General features: G+C 39.3%; 1 protein-coding gene across 3 annotated transcripts; it reads left to right on the plus strand.

Annotated features, from left to right (window-relative positions):
* Positions 1–310: 310 nt before the first annotated feature.
* LOC133382208 (ovoinhibitor-like) lies at positions 311–19,966 on the plus strand. 3 transcript variants are annotated; one of them, XM_061621885.1, is made up of 19 exons: positions 311–388; positions 3,360–3,385; positions 5,841–5,968; positions 6,097–6,148; positions 9,324–9,454; positions 9,731–9,782; positions 10,654–10,781; positions 11,457–11,508; positions 12,409–12,536; positions 12,945–12,996; positions 15,877–16,007; positions 16,162–16,213; positions 16,359–16,486; positions 16,732–16,783; positions 17,072–17,199; positions 17,441–17,492; positions 18,369–18,496; positions 18,857–18,890; positions 19,852–19,966. In XM_061621885.1, the coding sequence occupies exons 1-19, from the start codon at positions 328–330 to the stop codon at positions 19,858–19,860; spliced, it is 1,524 nt and encodes a 507-aa protein (XP_061477869.1). In that variant the 5' UTR covers positions 311–327; the 3' UTR covers positions 19,861–19,966. The 3 variants fall into 3 exon arrangements, with proteins under 3 accessions (XP_061477869.1, XP_061477871.1, XP_061477870.1); XM_061621886.1 differs by lacking the exon at positions 311–388 and adding an exon at positions 2,599–2,749; XM_061621887.1 differs by lacking the exon at positions 18,369–18,496 and having other exon boundaries at positions 19,852–19,883.
* The last annotated feature ends 1,015 nt before the right edge of the window (positions 19,967–20,981 follow it).

Raw genomic sequence — 20,981 nt, forward strand, 5'->3', positions numbered from 1 at the left:
TACAGATAGCTAATATAAAGCCATGATGAGAGGCAACTATTCACACAGTGCCCAGTGATTATGCAGTTGCAAGTATGACTGATGTGAAAAAAGTTCCAAAAAGGCTAAAGGTTACTCTAAAATAAATGTAATTAGCATTTCCGTTCTCACTAGGAGGGGCTTTCCCTTATCCATTCTCAGTATCTGACTTGCAACGTGGCCTTTGGAAATGATAATCTTATCGTGATGAAGGACATGTTCAGAAGAATACATAAAAGCCAGAACTTGGCAGAGTTGCATGTGTCTACTGTCTGAGTTTAGTACTAACTGACAGTGCACTCTGCTACCATGAAGACAACACCTGTCTTCACACTTCTCAGCTTTCTGGCATTTTGCTGTTGCTTCTTGGGTGAGTAGCCTTTGCTTATATAGATTGATGGTTACACTACCTTCTGAGCCCTTCCTATTATAGAAGACAGCAGGGCCATGGATATCATTTGATAAATTCCTGTGTAGTTTTATACAAAGAGGTGATCCAACAGACCCTCAAGATTTTTAGAACTCTGAGCACAAGTAACCTGTGTGTGTATGTGTGCACAGCCCTTGAGAGGAACGGTGCGCCTGTAGCCACAAATGTGATATGTGCAGAGGTTTCCTGTTGCTGTTAATATCTGGGTGCTCCTGGTCCTATGCACAACCTGTAAAGGATGAGAGGGAATTACAGGGGCTCTTCTGAGCACAAATACTATGGGATGGTGTTCAAGAAAAACAAGTGTAAGGCCAAGTATGTGAGCCCTCCTGCTTGTCCTGAAAGTTAAGCAGACTTTTTGCAGGTTCAGTTGAAAACTCAGTTCTGTCCCATCTTCCCCAAGTCACTCAACCTCTGTCACTCCTCTGCCCTCCCTGTCAAGGGGATGAAATGTATTGCACATGCACACAAAAAGTGTTCATTTGCATATGCTAATTTATATGTATAGATGCACATTTAGAAATGATTACCATTATTTAAAAGGAAATACACTATATTTCACCATAGCAGGGAAGGCTGTGACCAGGTGATACGTGTACCTGCTCAGTTTGCTGTCCAGCTGCTAACTATTGATGGGGAACTCTAAGGCCCCTGCTGTATTTTCTTTATCATTAAATCAAACCTGCATCATACAGCCCTTCAAATAAAGGGCTCCTTCTAGGGATGGACAAATATATCTGTTTCAGTTTTTTTCCATTTGTCATTGTTCTAATCTTAAATTCAGTTCTCCACATTTCTGCAGCTGTTTGGTTTTTTTTAAAAAAAAAACCCTCATGAAAATTCTTGATCATTTTAGTGTGGATTTCTCCTAATTCTTGCATGTTATGTGCAGTTTTGACTAATGTACAGGCAGGCCCCGCTTATACGGCAGGTTCCGTTCTGGACCCCTGCCGTAAAGTGGAAATCGCCGTAAAGCGGAACCCCATTGATTATAATGGGGCACGTCGCGCACAAATGCCACAAAAATGCCACAAATGCCGCAAAATCACAAAAATTGGCTTTAAAAAGGGGAATTAATGCCGCCGCATTGGCGGAACGCCGGGAAGCGAAGTGTCAGGAAGCAGGGCCCTACTGTACACATTTTAACAAGCAATTTTCCCTAATATAATGCATTTTTGTCTGTTATTTTCACAAATGAAAACAACATGCCATCTTATCAAGAGATCTGTTCCACATAACATAGGAAGCAGATCTTTAGTGTAGTGGCATCTACCCTTTGGGATTCCCACTCCTTAAATATTAGACATCTCTGTTATCTTTTTGGCACCTACTGAAGACCTTCTTCTCTCAACAAGCCTTATAAGTAGAGACCATATCCCAGTCTGCATCTGTGTTGGAATTTTTTTAGATTTTTTAAAAGCTTTTTTAAAGAAGATGTTTTTAAAGATGCTTTGTTTTAATATGTTTTTAAATATATTTTATTTGAATATGATTTAAAGTATTTTGTTTTTAAGATGTTTTAGAGAGTTTTTAGTGTTTTTGTTTGCCGCCCTGGGCTCCTTCCAGGAGGAAAGGTGGAATATAAATTAAATCAAATAAATAAATATTGTTCATTTTTATGCACACTTTCCTCTATACATATAGGGTACATGCATTTTTGTGAACATTTTTTGGCAGGAGAACTGCATTGCAATATTTAGATAAGTTCTAATTTTGAAGAATGGCTGTTTTATTCTCACGCTGTTTCAGACAATGTGAAATTGATAGACTTGCCTTTAAATATGAACGAAATTAAATTTCTCCCCCATCCCTAGCTCCCTCTAATACAGGCCAATATAGCCCTTCAAATAATAGCCCTTTATCTCCCTGCCAGCTTCCCTCACTTTCCCCAAGATAAGAAAGCCTTACATTGAAAAAGGGGATGACAAGTGGTTTATGTTATGTCTTCTTTGTGATCTTGACTACAAGTCCCATGATGCCTAGTGGGAAATGACACACAGAATGTTTCAAGCTACAGAGAGGCTGTGTGAGACCTACCATGTATGAATGGCAGAACAATGGGATAGGAATAGGCACTGCATAGCTTCTCTTTAATTTGAGGTTACAATCTTTGTGTCATTTCCCGTGACCTCAAAGGAGGAACAGCATACACAGTGTTATTTGCAACCCACAAGAGAGCTCTGCAGGGACTCTCTTGTTTTGTTCTTCCATTTCCTCATACCCCTCTCATTTCCAAAGCTGAAACTTTATTTTGGGGAGAAAGTGGAGTTGCTAGCAGAGGATAGAAGATGAAGGGAAGAGGTGAGCCCCATTTTGTGTTAAGCAAGTCCAGGTCAAAGGGTTGGATCCATATAAAAATTGGGCCAGGCTATTCAAGCCGACTGAGTTTGCTTTTTGAGTTCCAACCTTCTGACTGTTTGCTCCATTCCTACCTTAGATTTGCAGAACTGTTTCACAGTCCTTTCAATCCTAGCCCTGATTTCCTTCCAGAAAGAGTTATTCTGGAAGATGTAGCTAAGAATGTTACTTTGGCAAGCCCTGTCGTTAGACAGGGTGAAATGGCCGCCTCAGGCAGCAGATGCTGGACAGCAGGAAGCAGCAACAAGCACAAACTTAGCTTGCATCTCTCTGCTGTTAATGCCTGAAGACGTAGAATTTCTGAGATTGTCTTACCAAAGTTAATCAATGGTTTATACTATTTTGAAATATTGAGAGCAGATGGTAGAAAACAATCTGATATATTAACATATAGAAATTAATTCCACCTATCTCTTATGTACTGCAGAAAATGTACCTTTCAGTTTATGGATTTGTTTTCTTGAAATAATGCCTTTAACTCCATTTTATATAGAGAAATGGTACATGAATATGGTACATGAATATATGAATAATATATATATTTTCATTCTAGGTGTTTCCAGTAAAGGGGCACGTAAGGTTAGTAACCACCATTGTTTATTAAGATTCACATTTGCTCAAAGTTCATTTGAGAAGCCTTTGGAGACTATTCACCCATCCACTTCTATAAACATCTATAAACATGGATGTCACACACATGGTTCCTGGTCCCATCTAACAATGGGTTGCTTTGCATGATTAGCATTAATCAGACTGTTGGTGACAGCATCAATGTTTAATAGGCAAGGCAAAAGAATGGGGCAGAAAAGCTGGATTCATTTCCCCTACCTCCTTGCTCCGCACAACAATTTCATCTGGGCTTCTGTCAGGACTACTTCTACTACCCACATTAACCTGGAGCACAAGCTCACCAGAGGCCTTCTGAATTCTCCTACTTTCTTTGGCTCCTCTATACAAGGAAGTAGAAGATGCCTCTGATAGGCTAGTCAACAGCTCTGATTACTGCTTCTTGGTTCTGTCTTGAACCTGCTTGTAGTTTCTGCCATTTGCTTTGCTCTGCCTCTCTGAGCCTACACCTATGGTTTGTTCTCACCTGGTCCATTTTCTGACCATTTGCCCCAAGTTTCTCTTACTCCTGTCTCAGCATCTTTCTATAATGTAAATGAGGCCAGTGTCAGGGTAAGCAACATTAGGCAACTGCTCAGGCCTCAGAAGCCCTCAGGGCACACTGCTGACTCCAGATGGGTGGGCAACTGGCTTGCTCATTTGCACTCTCACTATTGGTTTGCTCATTTGTGTTCACTCTCTCGGCAGTGGTGTGGCAGTGGGTCCAATCCTGCCACACCCAGCCTCAGCAAGAGGACAGGGAAGTGAACAGAGACCATGACTCTTGCTGCTTGCTATCCTTGTCACTATTATTATTGTTGTTGTTATTTGCTTGATACCTGAAGGTCCCCAAGTGACTTATACAGTGTTAAAACAAAACAAATAAAACAGTCTATAAAAAATAACAATAAACAACAACAAAACAACACCAATACCACCCCCACCCCACAGCCACAGTAAGATTTGGCAGCATATTAAAAACAAAACATCATGTCAATCTATCAAATTCCTGGGAGAAAAGATATGTCTTTACCTGGCACCAAAAAGATGTCAATGATGGTGCCAGGCAGACCTTGCTGGCAAGCACATTTCACAGAGGGGCAGCCACAACGGAAAAGGCCCTCTCTCTTGTCACCACCCTCTGAGTTTCCCTCAAAGGGGGGACCTGGAGAAGGGCCTCAGAGGAAGATCTAAGGATACGGGTAGGTTCATATCAGGAGAGGTGTTCCAGAAGATATTGGGGTCCTGAGTCGTAAAGAGCTTTATAGGTCAAACCTAGCATGTTGAATTGGGCTCAGGAGCGTATAGGCAGCCAATGCAATTGGAACAGGATAGGTGTTATACTCTCTGTTCACTTTGAACCCGTCAACCATCAGGCAGTTGCATTCTGCACTAACTGAAGCTTCTAAAACATTTTTGAAGGCAGCCCCACATAAAGCGCATTGCAATAATCCAACCTCGAGGTTACCAGTGCATAGATGACTGTAGCCAGGCTATTCCTGTCCAGACAGGGTGCAGTTGGGCCACCAGCCTAAGCTGATGGAAAGCACTCCGCGCCACTGAGGCCACCTATGCCACAAGCGACAGCAGTGGATCCAGGAGAACCCTCAAACACTGAGTCACTTTCCCAAGTGGTTGAGCACTGGGCAAGCAAACAGCAGTGGTAGCTAGGAAGAGCGGTCACTACTGCCTGTTTGCTTGATAATCTGCTGGGTCTTTGGCCAAGTAAACAGACAGGGAGGAAAAGAAGGTTCCCCCTGAGCTGAGTGGAGGGTCCACCAAAGGCAGGGGTTGCTGGGGACAGCATGTTGCAGCTCTGCAGTTGGCCCAGCATGCTTCCCACACATTCTGACCCCTTATGTGCATACAGCAGCCTATTTCGGCATGTGCATGAAGTTTGATCAGGGATTATCTATGTTCTGTTATGAAGAAATGCTAATACTAATGACTATGGTTGATGATTCAGAAATCATTCCACATTAATACCTCAGTTAAGGAATCCTCCAGGAAAGAAGCTCTTTTTAAGAAAGCTTTTTTAAAGTGAAACTGACTGGCTTTGCTTTGCTATGAATAAACTTTCAATCCTTTGCTTTAAGGTGAAACTGACTAGCCTGTGCCTTTGCTTTGCTATCAATAAAGGTATTTACCATACTTCATTCTGCAGCCTTTGTGTGCTTGAAAACGATTGCAAAACTTTTTAAGACTAAGGTGCTGACAGTAACAGGCTATGCTGGTTTGCAGGGTGGTTGGATGTTTCACGGCAAAGGGTGGGAGGCTAGTCAACTAGAAAGAATTTCTTCTATTGGGTCAGTCGACACTTTCATCCTTATTTTGTAGACAGTCATAGTCATTCTGAAATATGTACAAAGATGTAATCAGCAGCTGCTTATTTGTCAAAGCGAAGTAATTAATATAATGTCTTGGGCAGAATGAATGCAGTGAGTTTCCCAAACCGGTGAAAGGCAGCCCTTATATCTGCAGAGATGATTACAAACCTGTCTGTGGCACTAATGATGTGACCTATCCCAACAAATGTGAGCTCTGTGCAGCAAGAAGGTGAGGAAATCTTCACGCAAGTGTTTCTGCCATTTCCTTGACCAGTCAAAGCAATTGTTACTACGAATATCAATATGTAGATGGATGTTTCAATGCAATGTGTAACTTATTTACCTCTTTATTTTTAGGGAAACAGGGAAGGACATTGGTATAAAACATAACGGAGAGTGTAAAGGAAAGGTAAGACTATGGCTACATTTTAACAGCAGTAAAGAACGGGGGCAGTATGTTTTTCCAGCCTGTGTGTAAAACTCCCTCATCTCACAGAAGGGACTCATACATAGGGATGGAGGAGGAATCCATTTTAAATGGATATACACAAGGAATTTGACCGTTTCAATCCATCTGAGCTTTGCCTACATTAGACCACCTTTTACATCAAGTGCCTGCTTACACCTGAACAATTTGTGCATTGTCTTTTTTTAAAAAAAGTCTGACTAATTATATGCAAAATTATATGCAAAAAACCTGTATTATATGTTTAATAAATATGAAAGAGTCATGCCCTGTGTGGTACTATATTTCTGCAGCACAATTTTATAAATATTAATACATAAGTATTTATGCATTGTTATATGCATCTCTTGATGTGGTGGTTACGGAAACCTGGAGTGTATATGCGTGGTATATTATACATATAATAATGTGTATAGTAAGCAAAAATTGTATTTAAATACCACTTTAAATAGTCATGGCTTCCCCCAAAGAATCCTGGGAACTGTAGTTTAGTGAGGGTGCAGAGAGTTATTAGGAGGCCCCTATTTCACTCAGAACTACAATTCCCTGAGTTGTCTGGGAAGATGGGTTGAATGTCAAACCACTCTGCTGTAAATGTACAGTGCAGATGAGGCCTAAATCCTGCAAATCTTTTAAAATTAAAGGTTTTAATCCTGCAAATCTTTTAACATTAAAGCCAGTAAATTGTCACTGCTTAATCTGGCTCTAGTCAATTGAGGCATTTCTTATTGATAATATTACTACAGATATTAGCTTTGCAAATAAGTTCACAAATGTTTCGACCATTCATAACTAATGAGAATGTCTCATTAACCAATAAAACCTCCTGCTTGTAGTAATAAACTTTCATCAGGTAACAATTTGTTTTTAGGGAAAGATGAGTGAATGTGAGCAAAAAGTAACTCTAGTTACCACGTCTAGAAGATTATATATCGATATGGATGATATAGATATGGATACACATACATGCTTCCCTCAAAAATACTCTTTAGACTATGGTAGATGACATACCAGGAGCTAGGAAACTTTCCCTAGCATAGAAAGCAGCAACCAAAGTCTGAAACACTACACACATTTGTTCAACATATCTACTGACAAAATGGGACACATTTATACAGTTGGCAGTCTGTGAAGACAAGGGACCTTTATATGACGCCATTAAACCCAAGCAGTTTACAAAGCATCAACTCACTGTGCATGTGCATGTGCAGGATGAAGGATATGACAGACAGAGTGGAGGTGAGTGATTTATGGGTGGTGTTCAATATTAGTCCTACTCAGAGTAAACCCATTAAAGTTAAAAGACATGACTAACTTAGGTTCAGTAATCTCAGTGGGTTTACTTTGAGTTGGACTTTTTATTATTGCCTGCCCTTCACCAGTAGGTCCCAGGATGGAATGTGGAATGCAACCCGTTTCTCAAATAATTTGGTATGAAATGCTTGCTTCCAGATTTAGCACAATCATATAAACAGTACATGTAAAACTTGCATTAGTAAATTGTTTTGTTAATGTCATTTCGAATTATTTTCTTTGCCAGAAGTCTGCAGTGAATACCCTGAATTGGGACAGAATAGTCCTATGCACTAAGGAATACAAGCCTCTCTATGGTACCACTGGAGTGTGTTCCATGCACCCCTGTAAGCTCTCCTGAGCTTCAGGGACCCTCCATGATTTGGGAGACGCTGCTTCTGAAAAGAATAAGCCACATCCCTGCATGTGTGGAATTGCTTTGTGCATGTGGAAAGACCTGTTTGGAACCCAGCCACACATAGATATTTATCCAAAGTTCCTTGACATTTCCTTGAAGTGCACTTTTTCAACAAAATTGTTCCAACTGATCTAGTTGTTGGGAACAAATCTTATGAATAGTTTACTTATTATCTTGCTTAGCAAAGCTTGCATTTATTGCTGTACGTCACACTATTGATGCCACAGACTGGATCATGCTGAACTGTGCAGAATTTAATGGGTTTGGGAAACTCACTGCATTCATTCTGCAACATCAAATAAAATGTTCCAAGTTAAATGACTGAATAATTGAGAGGAATAAGCATTGTGTTTAATTCCTTTGATGGTTACGTGAATTCCTTTGGCAAGTGCAGAGCTTCATTCTAATAAGCATTCTCAAATCTGTACTGTTAGTTCCAGATATTTGTTTGTGATGAGGACAAGAATCATATTGTTCAGTTTCATTTTAGTCTTAGAAATGCAGGTGATATGCACAACTTAGAGAATGTCTTCCTCTGCATAAAGAAGTGTTTGTTAGAAGGGCCTGAAAAATAGCCCTCTTTCAGATGAGAGGACCTTGGAAAATTTTGATATTTAAATACATATGTGCTACCTCATCCCACTTCCATCATGAGACTGTGGTTTCATGCTTCACCAGACTCCATGCTTCACCAGTAGCCAACATTTTCCTCCCCACTCCCACCCCATTTACCATCTAACCTGCTGAAAAGTTCTGTAGAGCTTGAAAGCATGCACATTATTTTGGGACATTGTGGTGTGGTCCTAATACTGATTTTGGAATTTGTCTTATGGGCCAACAAGATTACATTTGCTTTTCATGTCAAGACAAACTAAATTGAACTGTGGATCTTTCAGTCTGTACACTGGCAGCTCTCTGCCTCTCGTTTTCTTCAACTAGTCCCAGGGAGACTGCAGAACTCTTGAACAGGTATCTGGAGGCAATTTTGGGATGGATGAGGGCAAACAAGCTGAAGTTTAATCCAGATACAATGGAGGTAATCATGGGGAAATCTGTCTTGGATTAAGGGAGCAACCAGTAATAGACGGGTTGCACACCTCCAAAAGGACTAGGTGTACAGATTTGGGGTTCTCCTGCACTTGGATATGTTGGTTCTTGCTTCCAGGCAATATACTAATATTAATGGTACATGTAATATTTCTTTCTTTACATGTACCATTGATACTGGTATACTGTATTAGTATTTGGATTTTTGAAATCATACCCTGAGTGGTATACTATTTTGTTATTGTATTGCTGTCTGATTGCCGATGGCCTTTGGCTAAGCAATAAAGATTTGTTATAGTAAAGCTTGCATTCAGTCAATAAATTGGCATTCAACCAATATTTTTCTGATGATTTCCTTAGCCGAATATCTGCAGTCAGTTTCCTGAACCAGAGAAGGGCAAACCACCTCTGTGCACCGATGACTACCACCCTGTCTGTGGTACCAATGGAGTGACCTATCCAAACAAATGTGGCTTCTGTGCAGCAAGGAGGTCAGTGAATTTTTGAACTAACAGGGATGAAACAGCAGATAATAATAATAATAATAAAATTTTATTTCTAGGCCGCCTATCTGGCCGAATTAACAGCCACTCTAGGCGGCGTACATAGACTAAAATATAACATAGAGTAAAATATAACATATAATACAAAACAGATCTGCCAGTGTGTCCTCTGGATATGATGCCACAGGGTCTTTCCACACTTGAACATTATGAGGGCTTTATTCTGGGCAGGAGGACCTAAGCTTTATTTATTATTTCTTTTAGGGAAAGTGAAGGCCCTCTTGACATAGAGAATGAAGGAGAATGTGAGAAAAAGGTAAATTCTGGATTTACAGAATATTAGTTTGAATACTCTTAAATGCACTATTGTACTGTTGGCGTGGAAAACATGAGTACCACAGAAACAACCCCACTGGATCTAAACTATCCCCTTCTTGGCTTATGTTTGTTGTAAAGTGTGTCTCTCCCTAGCCTTTCAGGCTTGTGCAAATTCTTGTGTTAATTCTTAGTAAAGCACTGGCATCTAGAATCTGTCGAAATTGCTGTGCTGTATCTAGGGCAAAGGCAAAGGATGTGTTCCCTGCAAGAGACACATTTAACCCTGAAAAGAACAAAACATGTTTGTTCTTTTCCAGTGCACTGGTCACAAAGGGTCTGTTTGAAGGGGGTGACAACTTTAAGATAGGATCTGTCAGAAGGACAGGAAGACAGGAAGGATGAAAACGCACCTTCTGTTCTTTTCATTGCGTCTGTTTACAGCTTTGTTTTATGACTCTGTCTTTCATCTGTTTACTGTTTACTGTGCCCTGGTGGTCTATAAAGTGTTGGCACTTCCTAAGTAAAGTAGTCCATCTGACCGTTGCTGTCGCTCGGTTGGACTGAGGGCTGCTTTGTCATGGTGGAACCTTTGGCCAAAGATCCATTGTGTGAAAATGTGTTTTCCTTCCTAGCCTGGTTCAGGGTCCAATCCAGCTCCGTGCCTTACCTGGGGAAGGAGGCACGGTGAGATCAATATCAAATCTCACTCATCAGTACTTACTCAAGATATTGAGTAAAAGATAAAGATATTTAGGCATAAAGATATTTATGCCTAAAGATATTTAGGCAGATTTTATACTATGTAAAAAAAAATACTATACTATAAACCTAAGCAAAGACCACCACCAACAGAATACATTCTTTCACAGGATGAGTGCAGTAATTTTCCAGTGCCACCCAAGGGCCAGCTTGCTGCATGTACTCTTGAGTTTGCACCTATTTGTGGCAGTGATGGTGTGACATATGGCAACTTGTGTACTTTTTGTGCTGCAAAAAGGTAAGTGTATCACATTAAGGTTCTTGCGTAACAAAAAATGACCTCTCGGTTATTGGGAACAATTTTACCATTCAAGAATTAAATATGTACAAAAATCAGATGTTGTTGCTATTTGTCGGTTATTGTCTCGAAATGATGTACAATTTTTAAAAGCACCCAATATAATATTTAAAACACATGAGATTTTTTTAAAAACCCAAAAACATTATTAATGTACTCATCCAACAATAACATAAAAATGACACATCCTACTCCACCCAACTAAAAGATGAACACCAGTTAGAAGCAAAATGCCTGGGTGATTAAAAATGACTTCACCTCCCGCCTAAAGGTTGATAGTGATGGCACCAGGTGGATCTCTCTGGGGACAGCATTCCACAGTCAGAAGCCGCCACTGAAAAGGCTTGTTCTCATGTTTCCACCCTCCATATCTTCCTCGGATAGGGCACATAAAGAAGTGTCTCAAATGATGAATGAGAGGTCTGGGAAAATTCATATGGGGAGAGGCAGTCCCTAAGGTATTCAGTTCCTGAATCACATAAAAGATTTAAATTAAAACTATCAAAAGAAGTGAGCAGTTAAGTCTTCATGCATCTAAGAAAGATAGAGTAGAAATATCTATTGTCAACATGTCCTCCACGTTTAAGTGCCATAAAATTATCACATATTTTTCAGGCAAAGTGGAAATACTATCACAATAAACAACCATGGTGAATGTGAGAAAAAGGTAAATCAACTTCTTATGTAAATTCCTGTTGCAGATGACATTTTTCATACTAAACTCTTAATGCAAGAATCTAAATTAGTACAGAGGTACAAAGTGGAAATACAATGTTTTCCAGAAGGAAAACAATAATGAGGGTCTGGAGAGATTGCACAGATTTGCATGAGTTTGCAAGGGTGGCAGTGGAGATAAAAGAAATAAGGAAGCACAATGTACTTTCTTCATACATTTCCTTTTCAGCAAAAGAACTCTCTAATCATCTCCCAATACAATACAAATGTCATCTAGATGAGTAGACCATATTACTCCACATTTTTGGTCAATGCAATTCAGAGTACCAAGTTTATAACATGAAAACATTTCATTGTAAATGGATGAATGTATTTGGAATGTTCTATCACGGCTTTGGAAGACCAAGTCTTCTTGCTACCTCATGGGAAATTCTCATGAGAAATCAGGAGTTTAATTTAAAATGTAGAATGTATCAATTTTGTGTTGTTCTTCATGGTAGTCAGAGTCATAGAGTTGGAAGAGATCTATAAGACCATCAAGTCCAACCCCTTGCTCAGTGCAGGAATCCAAATTAAAGAATACATGACAGGTGGCTGTCCAGCTGCCTCTTGAATGCCTCCAGTGTTGAAGAGCCCACCATCTCCCTAGGTGATTGGTTCCATTGTTGTACTGCTCTAACAGGAAGTTTTTCCTGATGTCCACTTGAAATCTGGCTTCCGGTAACTTGTGCCCATTATTCCATGTCCTGCACTCTGGGATTATCAAGAAGAGATCCCAGCCCTCCTCTGTGTGACAACCTTTCAAGTAATTGAACAATGCTATCATATCTCCCCTCAGTCTCCTCTTCTCAATTAATGAAAGTTTGGAAAACATCTATATTTGGCTTCACAGGACGAGTGCAGTAAGTTCCCAGTCCCACCCAAGGGCCTGCCTGCTGCATGTACATTCGAATTAGCACCTGTCTGCGGTAGCGATGGTGTGACATATCCAAACAAATGTACATTTTGTGCTGTCAAAAGGTGAGTATATTTGTTAGCTATTGTAATGTAATAAATGGGGTGTCATAAAGCTGTTGTTGAAAAGAAAACACATGTATTAAGTATATGTTGACTTTTCCTGGAAAAAGAAGACTTAGATAAGTACAAGCTAAATCAATGGAATTATTTTTTAAAACAATCCTTGATGCATCTATGAAAATAAGCTCATCATGTAATGGTCCTTGAGTAAGACAAAACAATATTTAAGTAAATACAGCCCATTTTTCCTCTCAAAATTCTGGACATTTTCTAAAGGAGGTTCAAAACTGGAACTGTCAGAAGACAAACTCTTGATACATCTATGAACAATACACTGCAAAAATCTCTTGTGAATATCACTAACTGGGTCATATATTCTATGAGCCATAAAATTTATCACTTTTTTTTCAGGCAAAGTGGAAACAATATCACAATAAATAATGAAGGTGAATGTGAGCAAAAGGTAAATCCACTGGTTGTGGATATGAATGGTTGTGGATGTGATCAACTGATGTGAATGGAGCATTTCTTACTAAACTCTTTATACAGAAGACTAGATAAGTAAAGAAGGATGCCACAGAAATACAGCATTATTTTGGAAGGAAAACAGCAATGCACAGGCGTGTGCAAGGGCCATCATGGAGATAACAACTTTGTTATAATGGGAATGTTGTGTTTTGTTCTAAGTTTATGATGTAAATCCCACATTTAGGGCACTCAGTCTGCAATCCCATACACACTGGCAGTGAGTCCACTGAATACAATACAGCTCATGTCAGTGGTCCTCAAGGCATTTAAAGAACTCAAACAACTCTGGAAATCAGAACTTAAGAAGAGCCCTGCCAGATCAGACCAAAGGCCAATCTGGTCCAGCACACAGTGGCCGATCAGATGACTTTGGGAAGCCCACAAGCAGGACATGAGTGCCAAGGCCTTCTCCCATTTGTGATCCCTAGCAACTGGTATTCAGAGCCATATTGTCTCTGATTCTGGTATTAATATAGACATCATCACCGGTAGCCATTATTCACCTTATTTGCTATGAATTTAATTCTCTTTTGAAGTTGTCCAAGTTGGTGGCCATCGCTTTATCTGGTGGAAGCAAATCCCAAAGTTTAAGTCTTCACTGTGTGAGGAGGCACTTCCTTTTGTTTGTCCTAACCCTCACAACATTCAGCTCCATTGGTTGATCCTGTGGAGGGAGAAAAACATCACCCTTTCCACTTTCTCCACATCATGAATAATTTTATACACCTCTATCATGTCCTCCTACTTCTCACCTTTTTCTAAACTGAAAAGCCCCAAACATTGTAACCTTTCCTCATAGGAGAGTTGTTCCAGCTCCATTATCATTTGGTTTGCTTTTGCTGCACTTCTTCGTAAGACAGCATTATGATATGTCTGTGTTGGGATTGCTTTTTAATATATTTTTAAAAACCTTTTTTAAAAACCAGTATGTTTTTATCCTTTTTTCATTTTTAAGATGTCTTGAAAGACATCTTAATGTTTTTAAAGATGTTTTGTTTTAATGTATTTTAAAGTCTGTTTTTATGATGTTTTAAAGTGTTTTAGTGCTTTTGTTTGCCGCCCCAGGCTCCTGCTGGGAGGAAGGGCGGGATATAAATCAAATAATAGATAGATAGATAGATAGATAGATAGATAGATAGATAGATAGATAGATAGATAGATAGATAGATAGATAGATAGATAGATAGATAGATAGATAGATAGATAGATAGATAGATAGATAGATAGATAGATAGATAGATAGATAGATAGATAGATAGATAGATAGATAGATAGATAGGCAGTTGGATTCCTTTCCTAACATGGAATTCACCTTTTTTCATAGCAGCTATACACTCGGTGAACACTTTCATTGAACTGGCTCCCTTAGTCCCAATATTTATGTCCTGGTCCATCCAATACCTGTACAAGCCCTATTTGCATGTAAGTGAAATTAGAATTCTTTTGCTCCAGCATGCATACAGTGGTTTACATTTATTGCCCATTCACCCAGTCCAGAGAGATCCTTTTGGACCCCCTCACAATCCATTTTTGTTCTTTCCACATGGAACAATTTTGTGTCCTCAGAAAATCTGGCCACCTCACTGTTCAATCTTAATTCCAGATCCTTTATGAACAAGTTAAAAAACACCAGTTCCAAGATGCTTGGAGGAACTCCATTTCCTGCATCCCTTGATTGTGACAACTGTCCATTTGTTCCCACTCTTTGCTTCCTGTTCTTTAACCAGTTATTGATTTATTGTTTATTTACTTTATTATTGCATTTATATCCCACCACTTTCTCCAAGGAGCTCAAGGTGGTGTACATGTTTCTCCTCTCTCCATTTTATCCTCCTCTCAGCAACCCTGTGAGGTAGGTTAGGCTGAGAGGCAATGACTGGCCCAAGGTCACCCAGTGAGCTTCATGGATAAGTGGGTATTTCAATCTTAGTCTCCCAGATCATAGTGCAACACTCTAAGCTGTTCACCACACTACATCCATAAGAGGACTCTGCGCTTATCCCATGACTGCTCAGGAGTTTTTTTCAGCACAATGTACAGTTCTCTATACTTGATAATGTTTAATAATACTTTACACCAGAAGAGATATTAAGCACTCTGGCCTGTGATTTCCCAGATTCTTCCCGGATCCCTTTTTAAAAATGGCCACTTCCCAGTCCTTTAAGAACTCTTGGGTGAATGCTCCATAGACCAAGTGATTTATCTGTTTTTAATTTGCAAATAAGACCTAGGGCAATCTCTTATTGCCACTATTTGCCTCAGGTCCTCAATCTCCTTTCCTATGTAAGTTAGTTCACGCATAAGAAAGTACCCTACATCTTCTGCAATGATGCAAAGAATTCATCCTGCTTTTCTGCTATCTCCTTTTCTTCATTTAGCATACATTTTCACTCCCTTTTCATTTAGAACACAAATAAGAAATAAAGAAGCATTATATTCTTCCTACAAACATATTCAACTAACTCATTGTCCCAGAGGAAGTGAGTGCAAGGATTCCCACTAGTGCAATGGGACTTCCCCCTCATCTCCTCCCCCTACGTCCTCCCAAAATCTGCTTCAGAGGGTCAGGAGAACCCCTAGAACAGAGCATGGAGGGAGGAAAAGGGAGAACATTCTGTTGGGCAAGCAGAAATGCTTGTACTGATGGAACAATCTCCGTAGAGCTATGTTGAATACAAGCCATCATTTTTAGAAAGGGGAAGACATATCCGCTGTTCCAACTTCAAAGGTAATAGTGGTAAGCAAGCTCATCTACATAAAGACTGGTTGCTAGGAAAGGAGGTCTCTGATACTGTTTCCTCCTTGATTTCTTTAGCCCGATATCTGCAGCCAGTACCCGGAACCAGAGAAGGGCAAACCACCTGGATGCACCAAGGAGTACCATCCTGTCTGCGGTACTGATGGTGTGACTTATTCAAACAAATGTTTGTTCTGTGCAGCAAGGAGGTTAGTGCCTTTCCTGACTTTTTGACTGGTGCTAAAATGACAGGTCCTTCAATGTGGAGCGTGAATTTTAGATATGTCACAAGCTCATTCCATGCATAAACATTCCAAGTACATGAAGTATTATTATTTATTTTTAATTTGTTATTATTTTTAGGGAAAGTGAAGGCCCCCTTGAGATACAGAATGAAGGAGAATGTGAGAAAAAGGTAAATTCTGGTTGAACAGAATAGTACAAATACTCTGAAAGATGATATAACAATGATATTTACTTGGATAACAGAGACATTTAGGCAGATTTTATACTCCACCAGCAAAGGTGTAGCCCTAGCAACAGTATACTTTGTTTCACAGGATGAGTGCAGTAAGTTCCCAGTGCCAAATGAGGGCCAGCTTGCTCTATGTACACTCGAGTTTGCACCTGTTTGTGGCAGTGATGGTGTGACATATGACAACTTGTGTGCTTTTTGCAATGCAAGAAGGTGAGTACATCACGTAAAGGTCCTTGTGTAACAAAAAGCAACCTCTGGGTTATTTGGGTCCATTTTTACATTTCAAACTTAAATATTTTCTAAATGCTGATTTAAACTAAAACTAATGAAAGAAGTGATCAGGTAACTCCTTGATATATGTGAGAAGGACACAGTATAAACATCTACTGTCAACATAACTGATTGGATAATGTATTCCCCATTTAAGTGCCATAAAATTATCACATCTTTTTCAGGCAAAGTGGAAATACTATCACAATAAACAACCATGGTGAATGTGAGCAAAAGGTAATTCTGCTGGTTATGTAATTCTACTCTCTGTATGGAGCTTTTCTTACAATATCCCTCGTACACAAGGCTAGATAAGTAGATGAGGAAAGAATAATCATAACCGATAACAACCACATTGGGAAGACTGTGTTTGGTTCTGAGTGCGTTTTGTGAAGAGCACATTTAGAACATTCAGGATGCAGTTGTGCCCACACTTGTACAGGCAGTAAGTCTTATTAAAATCATTCAAGTTTACGTGCTTAAAAAAATGTGGTTTGGGGAAATGTTTTCTATGCTCTTTCACAGGATGAGTGCAGTAAGTTCCCAGCACCACCCAAGGGCCAGCTTGCCGCATGCACACTCGAGTTTCCACCTATTTGTGGCAGTGATGGTGTGACGTATAGTAACTTATGTTCTTTTTGTGCTGCAAAAAGGTGAGTACCTCACATAAAGGTCCTTTTGCAATAAAACAGCAACTACTGAGTTAGTGAAGCCCATTTTACCACTCAAAGATTAAATATGCCCTAAATCCAAATTTAAACTAGAACTATCAGAAGAAGGGGGAAATTAAGTCCTTGATGCATCTCAGAAGGATACAGTGAAATACGTCTGTTGTCAGCATTATTAACTGGATCATGTAGTCCACACTGAAGTATTTTCGCATGTATTTTTCAGGCGAAGTGGAAACAATATCATGATAAACAACCATGGTAAATGTGAGCTAAAGGTAAATTGAACAATTCTAAACTAAACTCTTTATGCAAGAGACTTAATGCAGAAAGAGAGAATGAAAATTCAGCCCTTTTCAGAAGGCAAGCAGTAATGACAGTCCGGAGAGGGTGCACATACGAGTTTGCAGGAATGGATGTGGAGATTAAAACTTGGATACATTAGGAAGGGTACATTTGGTTCTAAGGTGCATTATACAGGACACTCAGGCTGTAATACTGTCCATACTCCCCTGGCTGGGAGTAAGCCGCACTGAACTCAAACCAAGCTTACATCTGAGGAGAGATGGGAACAATTGCACTGTCAATGTTCTCAATGGCAGTTACAGAGTTCCAAGCACTCTGGGTGTAAGAAATAAGGAAGCACAATGTGTTTCCTGTTTAGCAAAGGAGAGAATAGATCGGGATTTTCCTCTGTTTATATTTCTCTTGAACCTTTTTTGAAAGTGTCTGATGTCATCACATTGAAGGTTCTTCCTGCTAAAGTGTACATCATTCCCATCATGCTTGCCCCATACATTTTCATGACATCTGAACAAGATAAGATGAAGGTAAAATGCGCCATCAGCTCAGGCTTTTTTATTATTATTTTATTTTGGCTGGGAAGAAACAAAATTAAAAATTTCAAAAATGTGGAATTTAAGTTTGAGATTTGAAATTTAATCTCCACTTTCAGATTTGGGATCCTTTAAAAACCATGAAAAAAGACAAAGGTGCATTCTAGCTGTTACCCTGAAGCTGCTTGCTCCCTCATGGAAAAGCATTAGGGAAATTAGTTAAATCTTGCATTTACAAATGCTGTGTTACCTCATGATTGATTTCTTTCCTTCTAAGAAACTGATGTTTTGGGAAACTTTCTCTGTACTCTTTCACAGGATGAGTGCAGTAAGTTCCCAGTACCACCCAAGGGCCAGCTACCTGCATGCACACGTGAGCTAGCGCCTGTCTGCGCCAGCAATGGTGTGACATATAATAACCTGTGTTTATTTTGTGCTGCCAAAAGGTGAGTATATCTGTGATTAGCTGCATGGAAAGGTTGTACATGATGTGTCATACAGAGTTATGCAGAGGGAATCCTATAAGATATATGTCTTTTTTGTACATATAGTTTAAACCAGGAGTGAGGAAACTTGACCCTGCAGATGTCATGGACTACAGCTCTCGGCTGGGAATTATGGCAGTTGTAGTCTGGCAACATTGGGAGGGCCACAGGTTTCTCATCCCTGGTTTAAACCATCGAAATCATGTAAAACAATTCCTTGATACTGTTCGAAGCTACAGTAGCAATGTACATGTCATTTGAGCTGTGCATCCATAATCCTTAGTCTCTTGAAGTGAAACTTTATTACGTTTTCTATTACAGGGAGAGCAGAGGTAGTCTAACCATAAAGCAAAAGGTAAAGTTAGTTAGTACAGCCAGTCCTGATCTTTAAAATACTCTCTGATTGCGTCTGTTTATTGTATACATTTGATAACCGCAATAAAAAAGAGGGGAAAGGAGAAAAAAAGCAAAAAGTTATAGTGAAGCCTATTAAAGGTCTGGATTATTGTGTGAAAAACTCAATGAAATAAAAATAAAATAAAACACTCTATATAATGCTACTATAGATGATATGCTAGAAACGTAAAACCTTCTAGAGTGTGTACTGCATCAACCAAACTCTTAGCATGTGCAAAAATTCATAAATATTTTCAAATTAAATTATCTATTTCAACTATTAAATTAGGATGAATGCATTTGTTTTTCCTAGCATTTTGTGAATGCAAGATAACTTCAATGTCACTTTTTTAAAAAATCCAAGGGTTTTTCGAGCTTTAAACCATGAAATATAAGAGGGAGAGGGTATTCCTATTCACAATAAATACTCTGACACATTAAGGTTGCAATCCTATGCACACTTTCCTGGGAGTAAGCCCCATTGAACTCAACAGGCCTTACTACTGAGTAGATTTGTATAGGATTGCACTGTTAATGTAACATGCAGTTTGGCCTTCAGGCTGTTGAACTCCTTGCAGCTGAATAATTCCTCTGTTTACCTTAATTGGTCACCTATGTAGTCTCACCACTAGTGCCCATATACAGCCCAGAAGACCCAAGTTTGCAAATCCTTCAAACCAAGATAGTTGTTCATCCAGAATAGCAAGCTATGGTTCACTACAAACCAAGAAGTAACTGACTGAGAGTGTGAGGGGAGGAAGGAAAAGGATAGGGAGGAGGAAATATGTGAACTGAAGGCTCATTCCCAATACTCCAAACCATACTCCAATATATTTGAATACTCTAAACTTGGAGGGAAGGATATGTTTATGAGTGGACTGACCTCACTGATATGATAATGCTGACTTTTCTTTCCCCAGGGCAAATGACAGGAGACAGTGGAAAGCAGGAAGCATTACTCTTAAAATGAAGAAAGATATTCCGCACAAAGATACTGCATCATTATTGTCAAATTTAAAGAAAAGGTTTTCTTGATCTGCTGATAAAATAAAATTAATTGGAATAAATTCTCTGCTTTTTCTTTTGTTACAACCCTTTCTGTGGTACCTTGAGAATGAATCATTTCATAAAGTTATTGTTGTTATCCATTCTCCACCATTCACAAGTTTTGTCCAAAGATTCTTGGTTCTAACTTTGTTATATATATTTTATAAAGCATATAAAGTGGAACAAAACATCTGTCTTCCACTAGCATCATTCTAAGACTTGTGATCAGAGGGCCCATCCATACCTAACGTGAAAATCCACAGTTTCGATTCATTCAAGTCCACACCTGAGCTGTTTGTTATCATTTTGGCATATTGAAAACTCCAGAGTTTATGCATCCAAAGGAATTATATTGCAGATTATACAGTGGCATGGATGGGCCAAGAATCAAATGCATACTTACCAGATTACCCTTTCAAGATATTTATTAGAACAGGTACAACATGGCCCCTGGAAAGTCAAGCAAGAGACACGTAGGGTGCTATTTAAAGACTCCAAAATGAAGGAAAGGGTCTAATTTAAAAGTCTCATCAAACCTAAATTATTTTGTGTCTCCATTCCAATTAGAGCTGTTCATCTATTACCCAACAACCATCATGAAGACTTGTGAAATGATTGATGTTGTGTGTGTGGGTCCAATTATTTACAACAAAAGCCAAGATAATTATTGAAAATTATTTGTATGCATTTTTCACCCTGAGATATATTTCATAAATATATTATTTGTTTATTTTACCACATTTATATCCCACCTTTCCTCCAAGGACCTCAATGCAGAATACATGGTTGCACCCCCTCCATTTTATCCTCACTTCAACCCTGTGAAGTAGGTCAGGGAAGCTAAGAGAGAACAACTGCCCCAAGTTTATCCAGTGAGCTATATGGCCAAATGAGGATTTGAACCCAGATGTTCACAGCCCACATCCAACACTCCATTCACTACACCCCAGTGGCTCAGTTAATAATCCCTAAAGTCTGGCATATATTTCACTTATGAATAACC

This window comes from Rhineura floridana, chromosome 3 (assembly GCF_030035675.1).
Source record: "Rhineura floridana isolate rRhiFlo1 chromosome 3, rRhiFlo1.hap2, whole genome shotgun sequence".
NCBI lineage: Eukaryota > Metazoa > Chordata > Lepidosauria > Squamata > Rhineuridae > Rhineura > Rhineura floridana.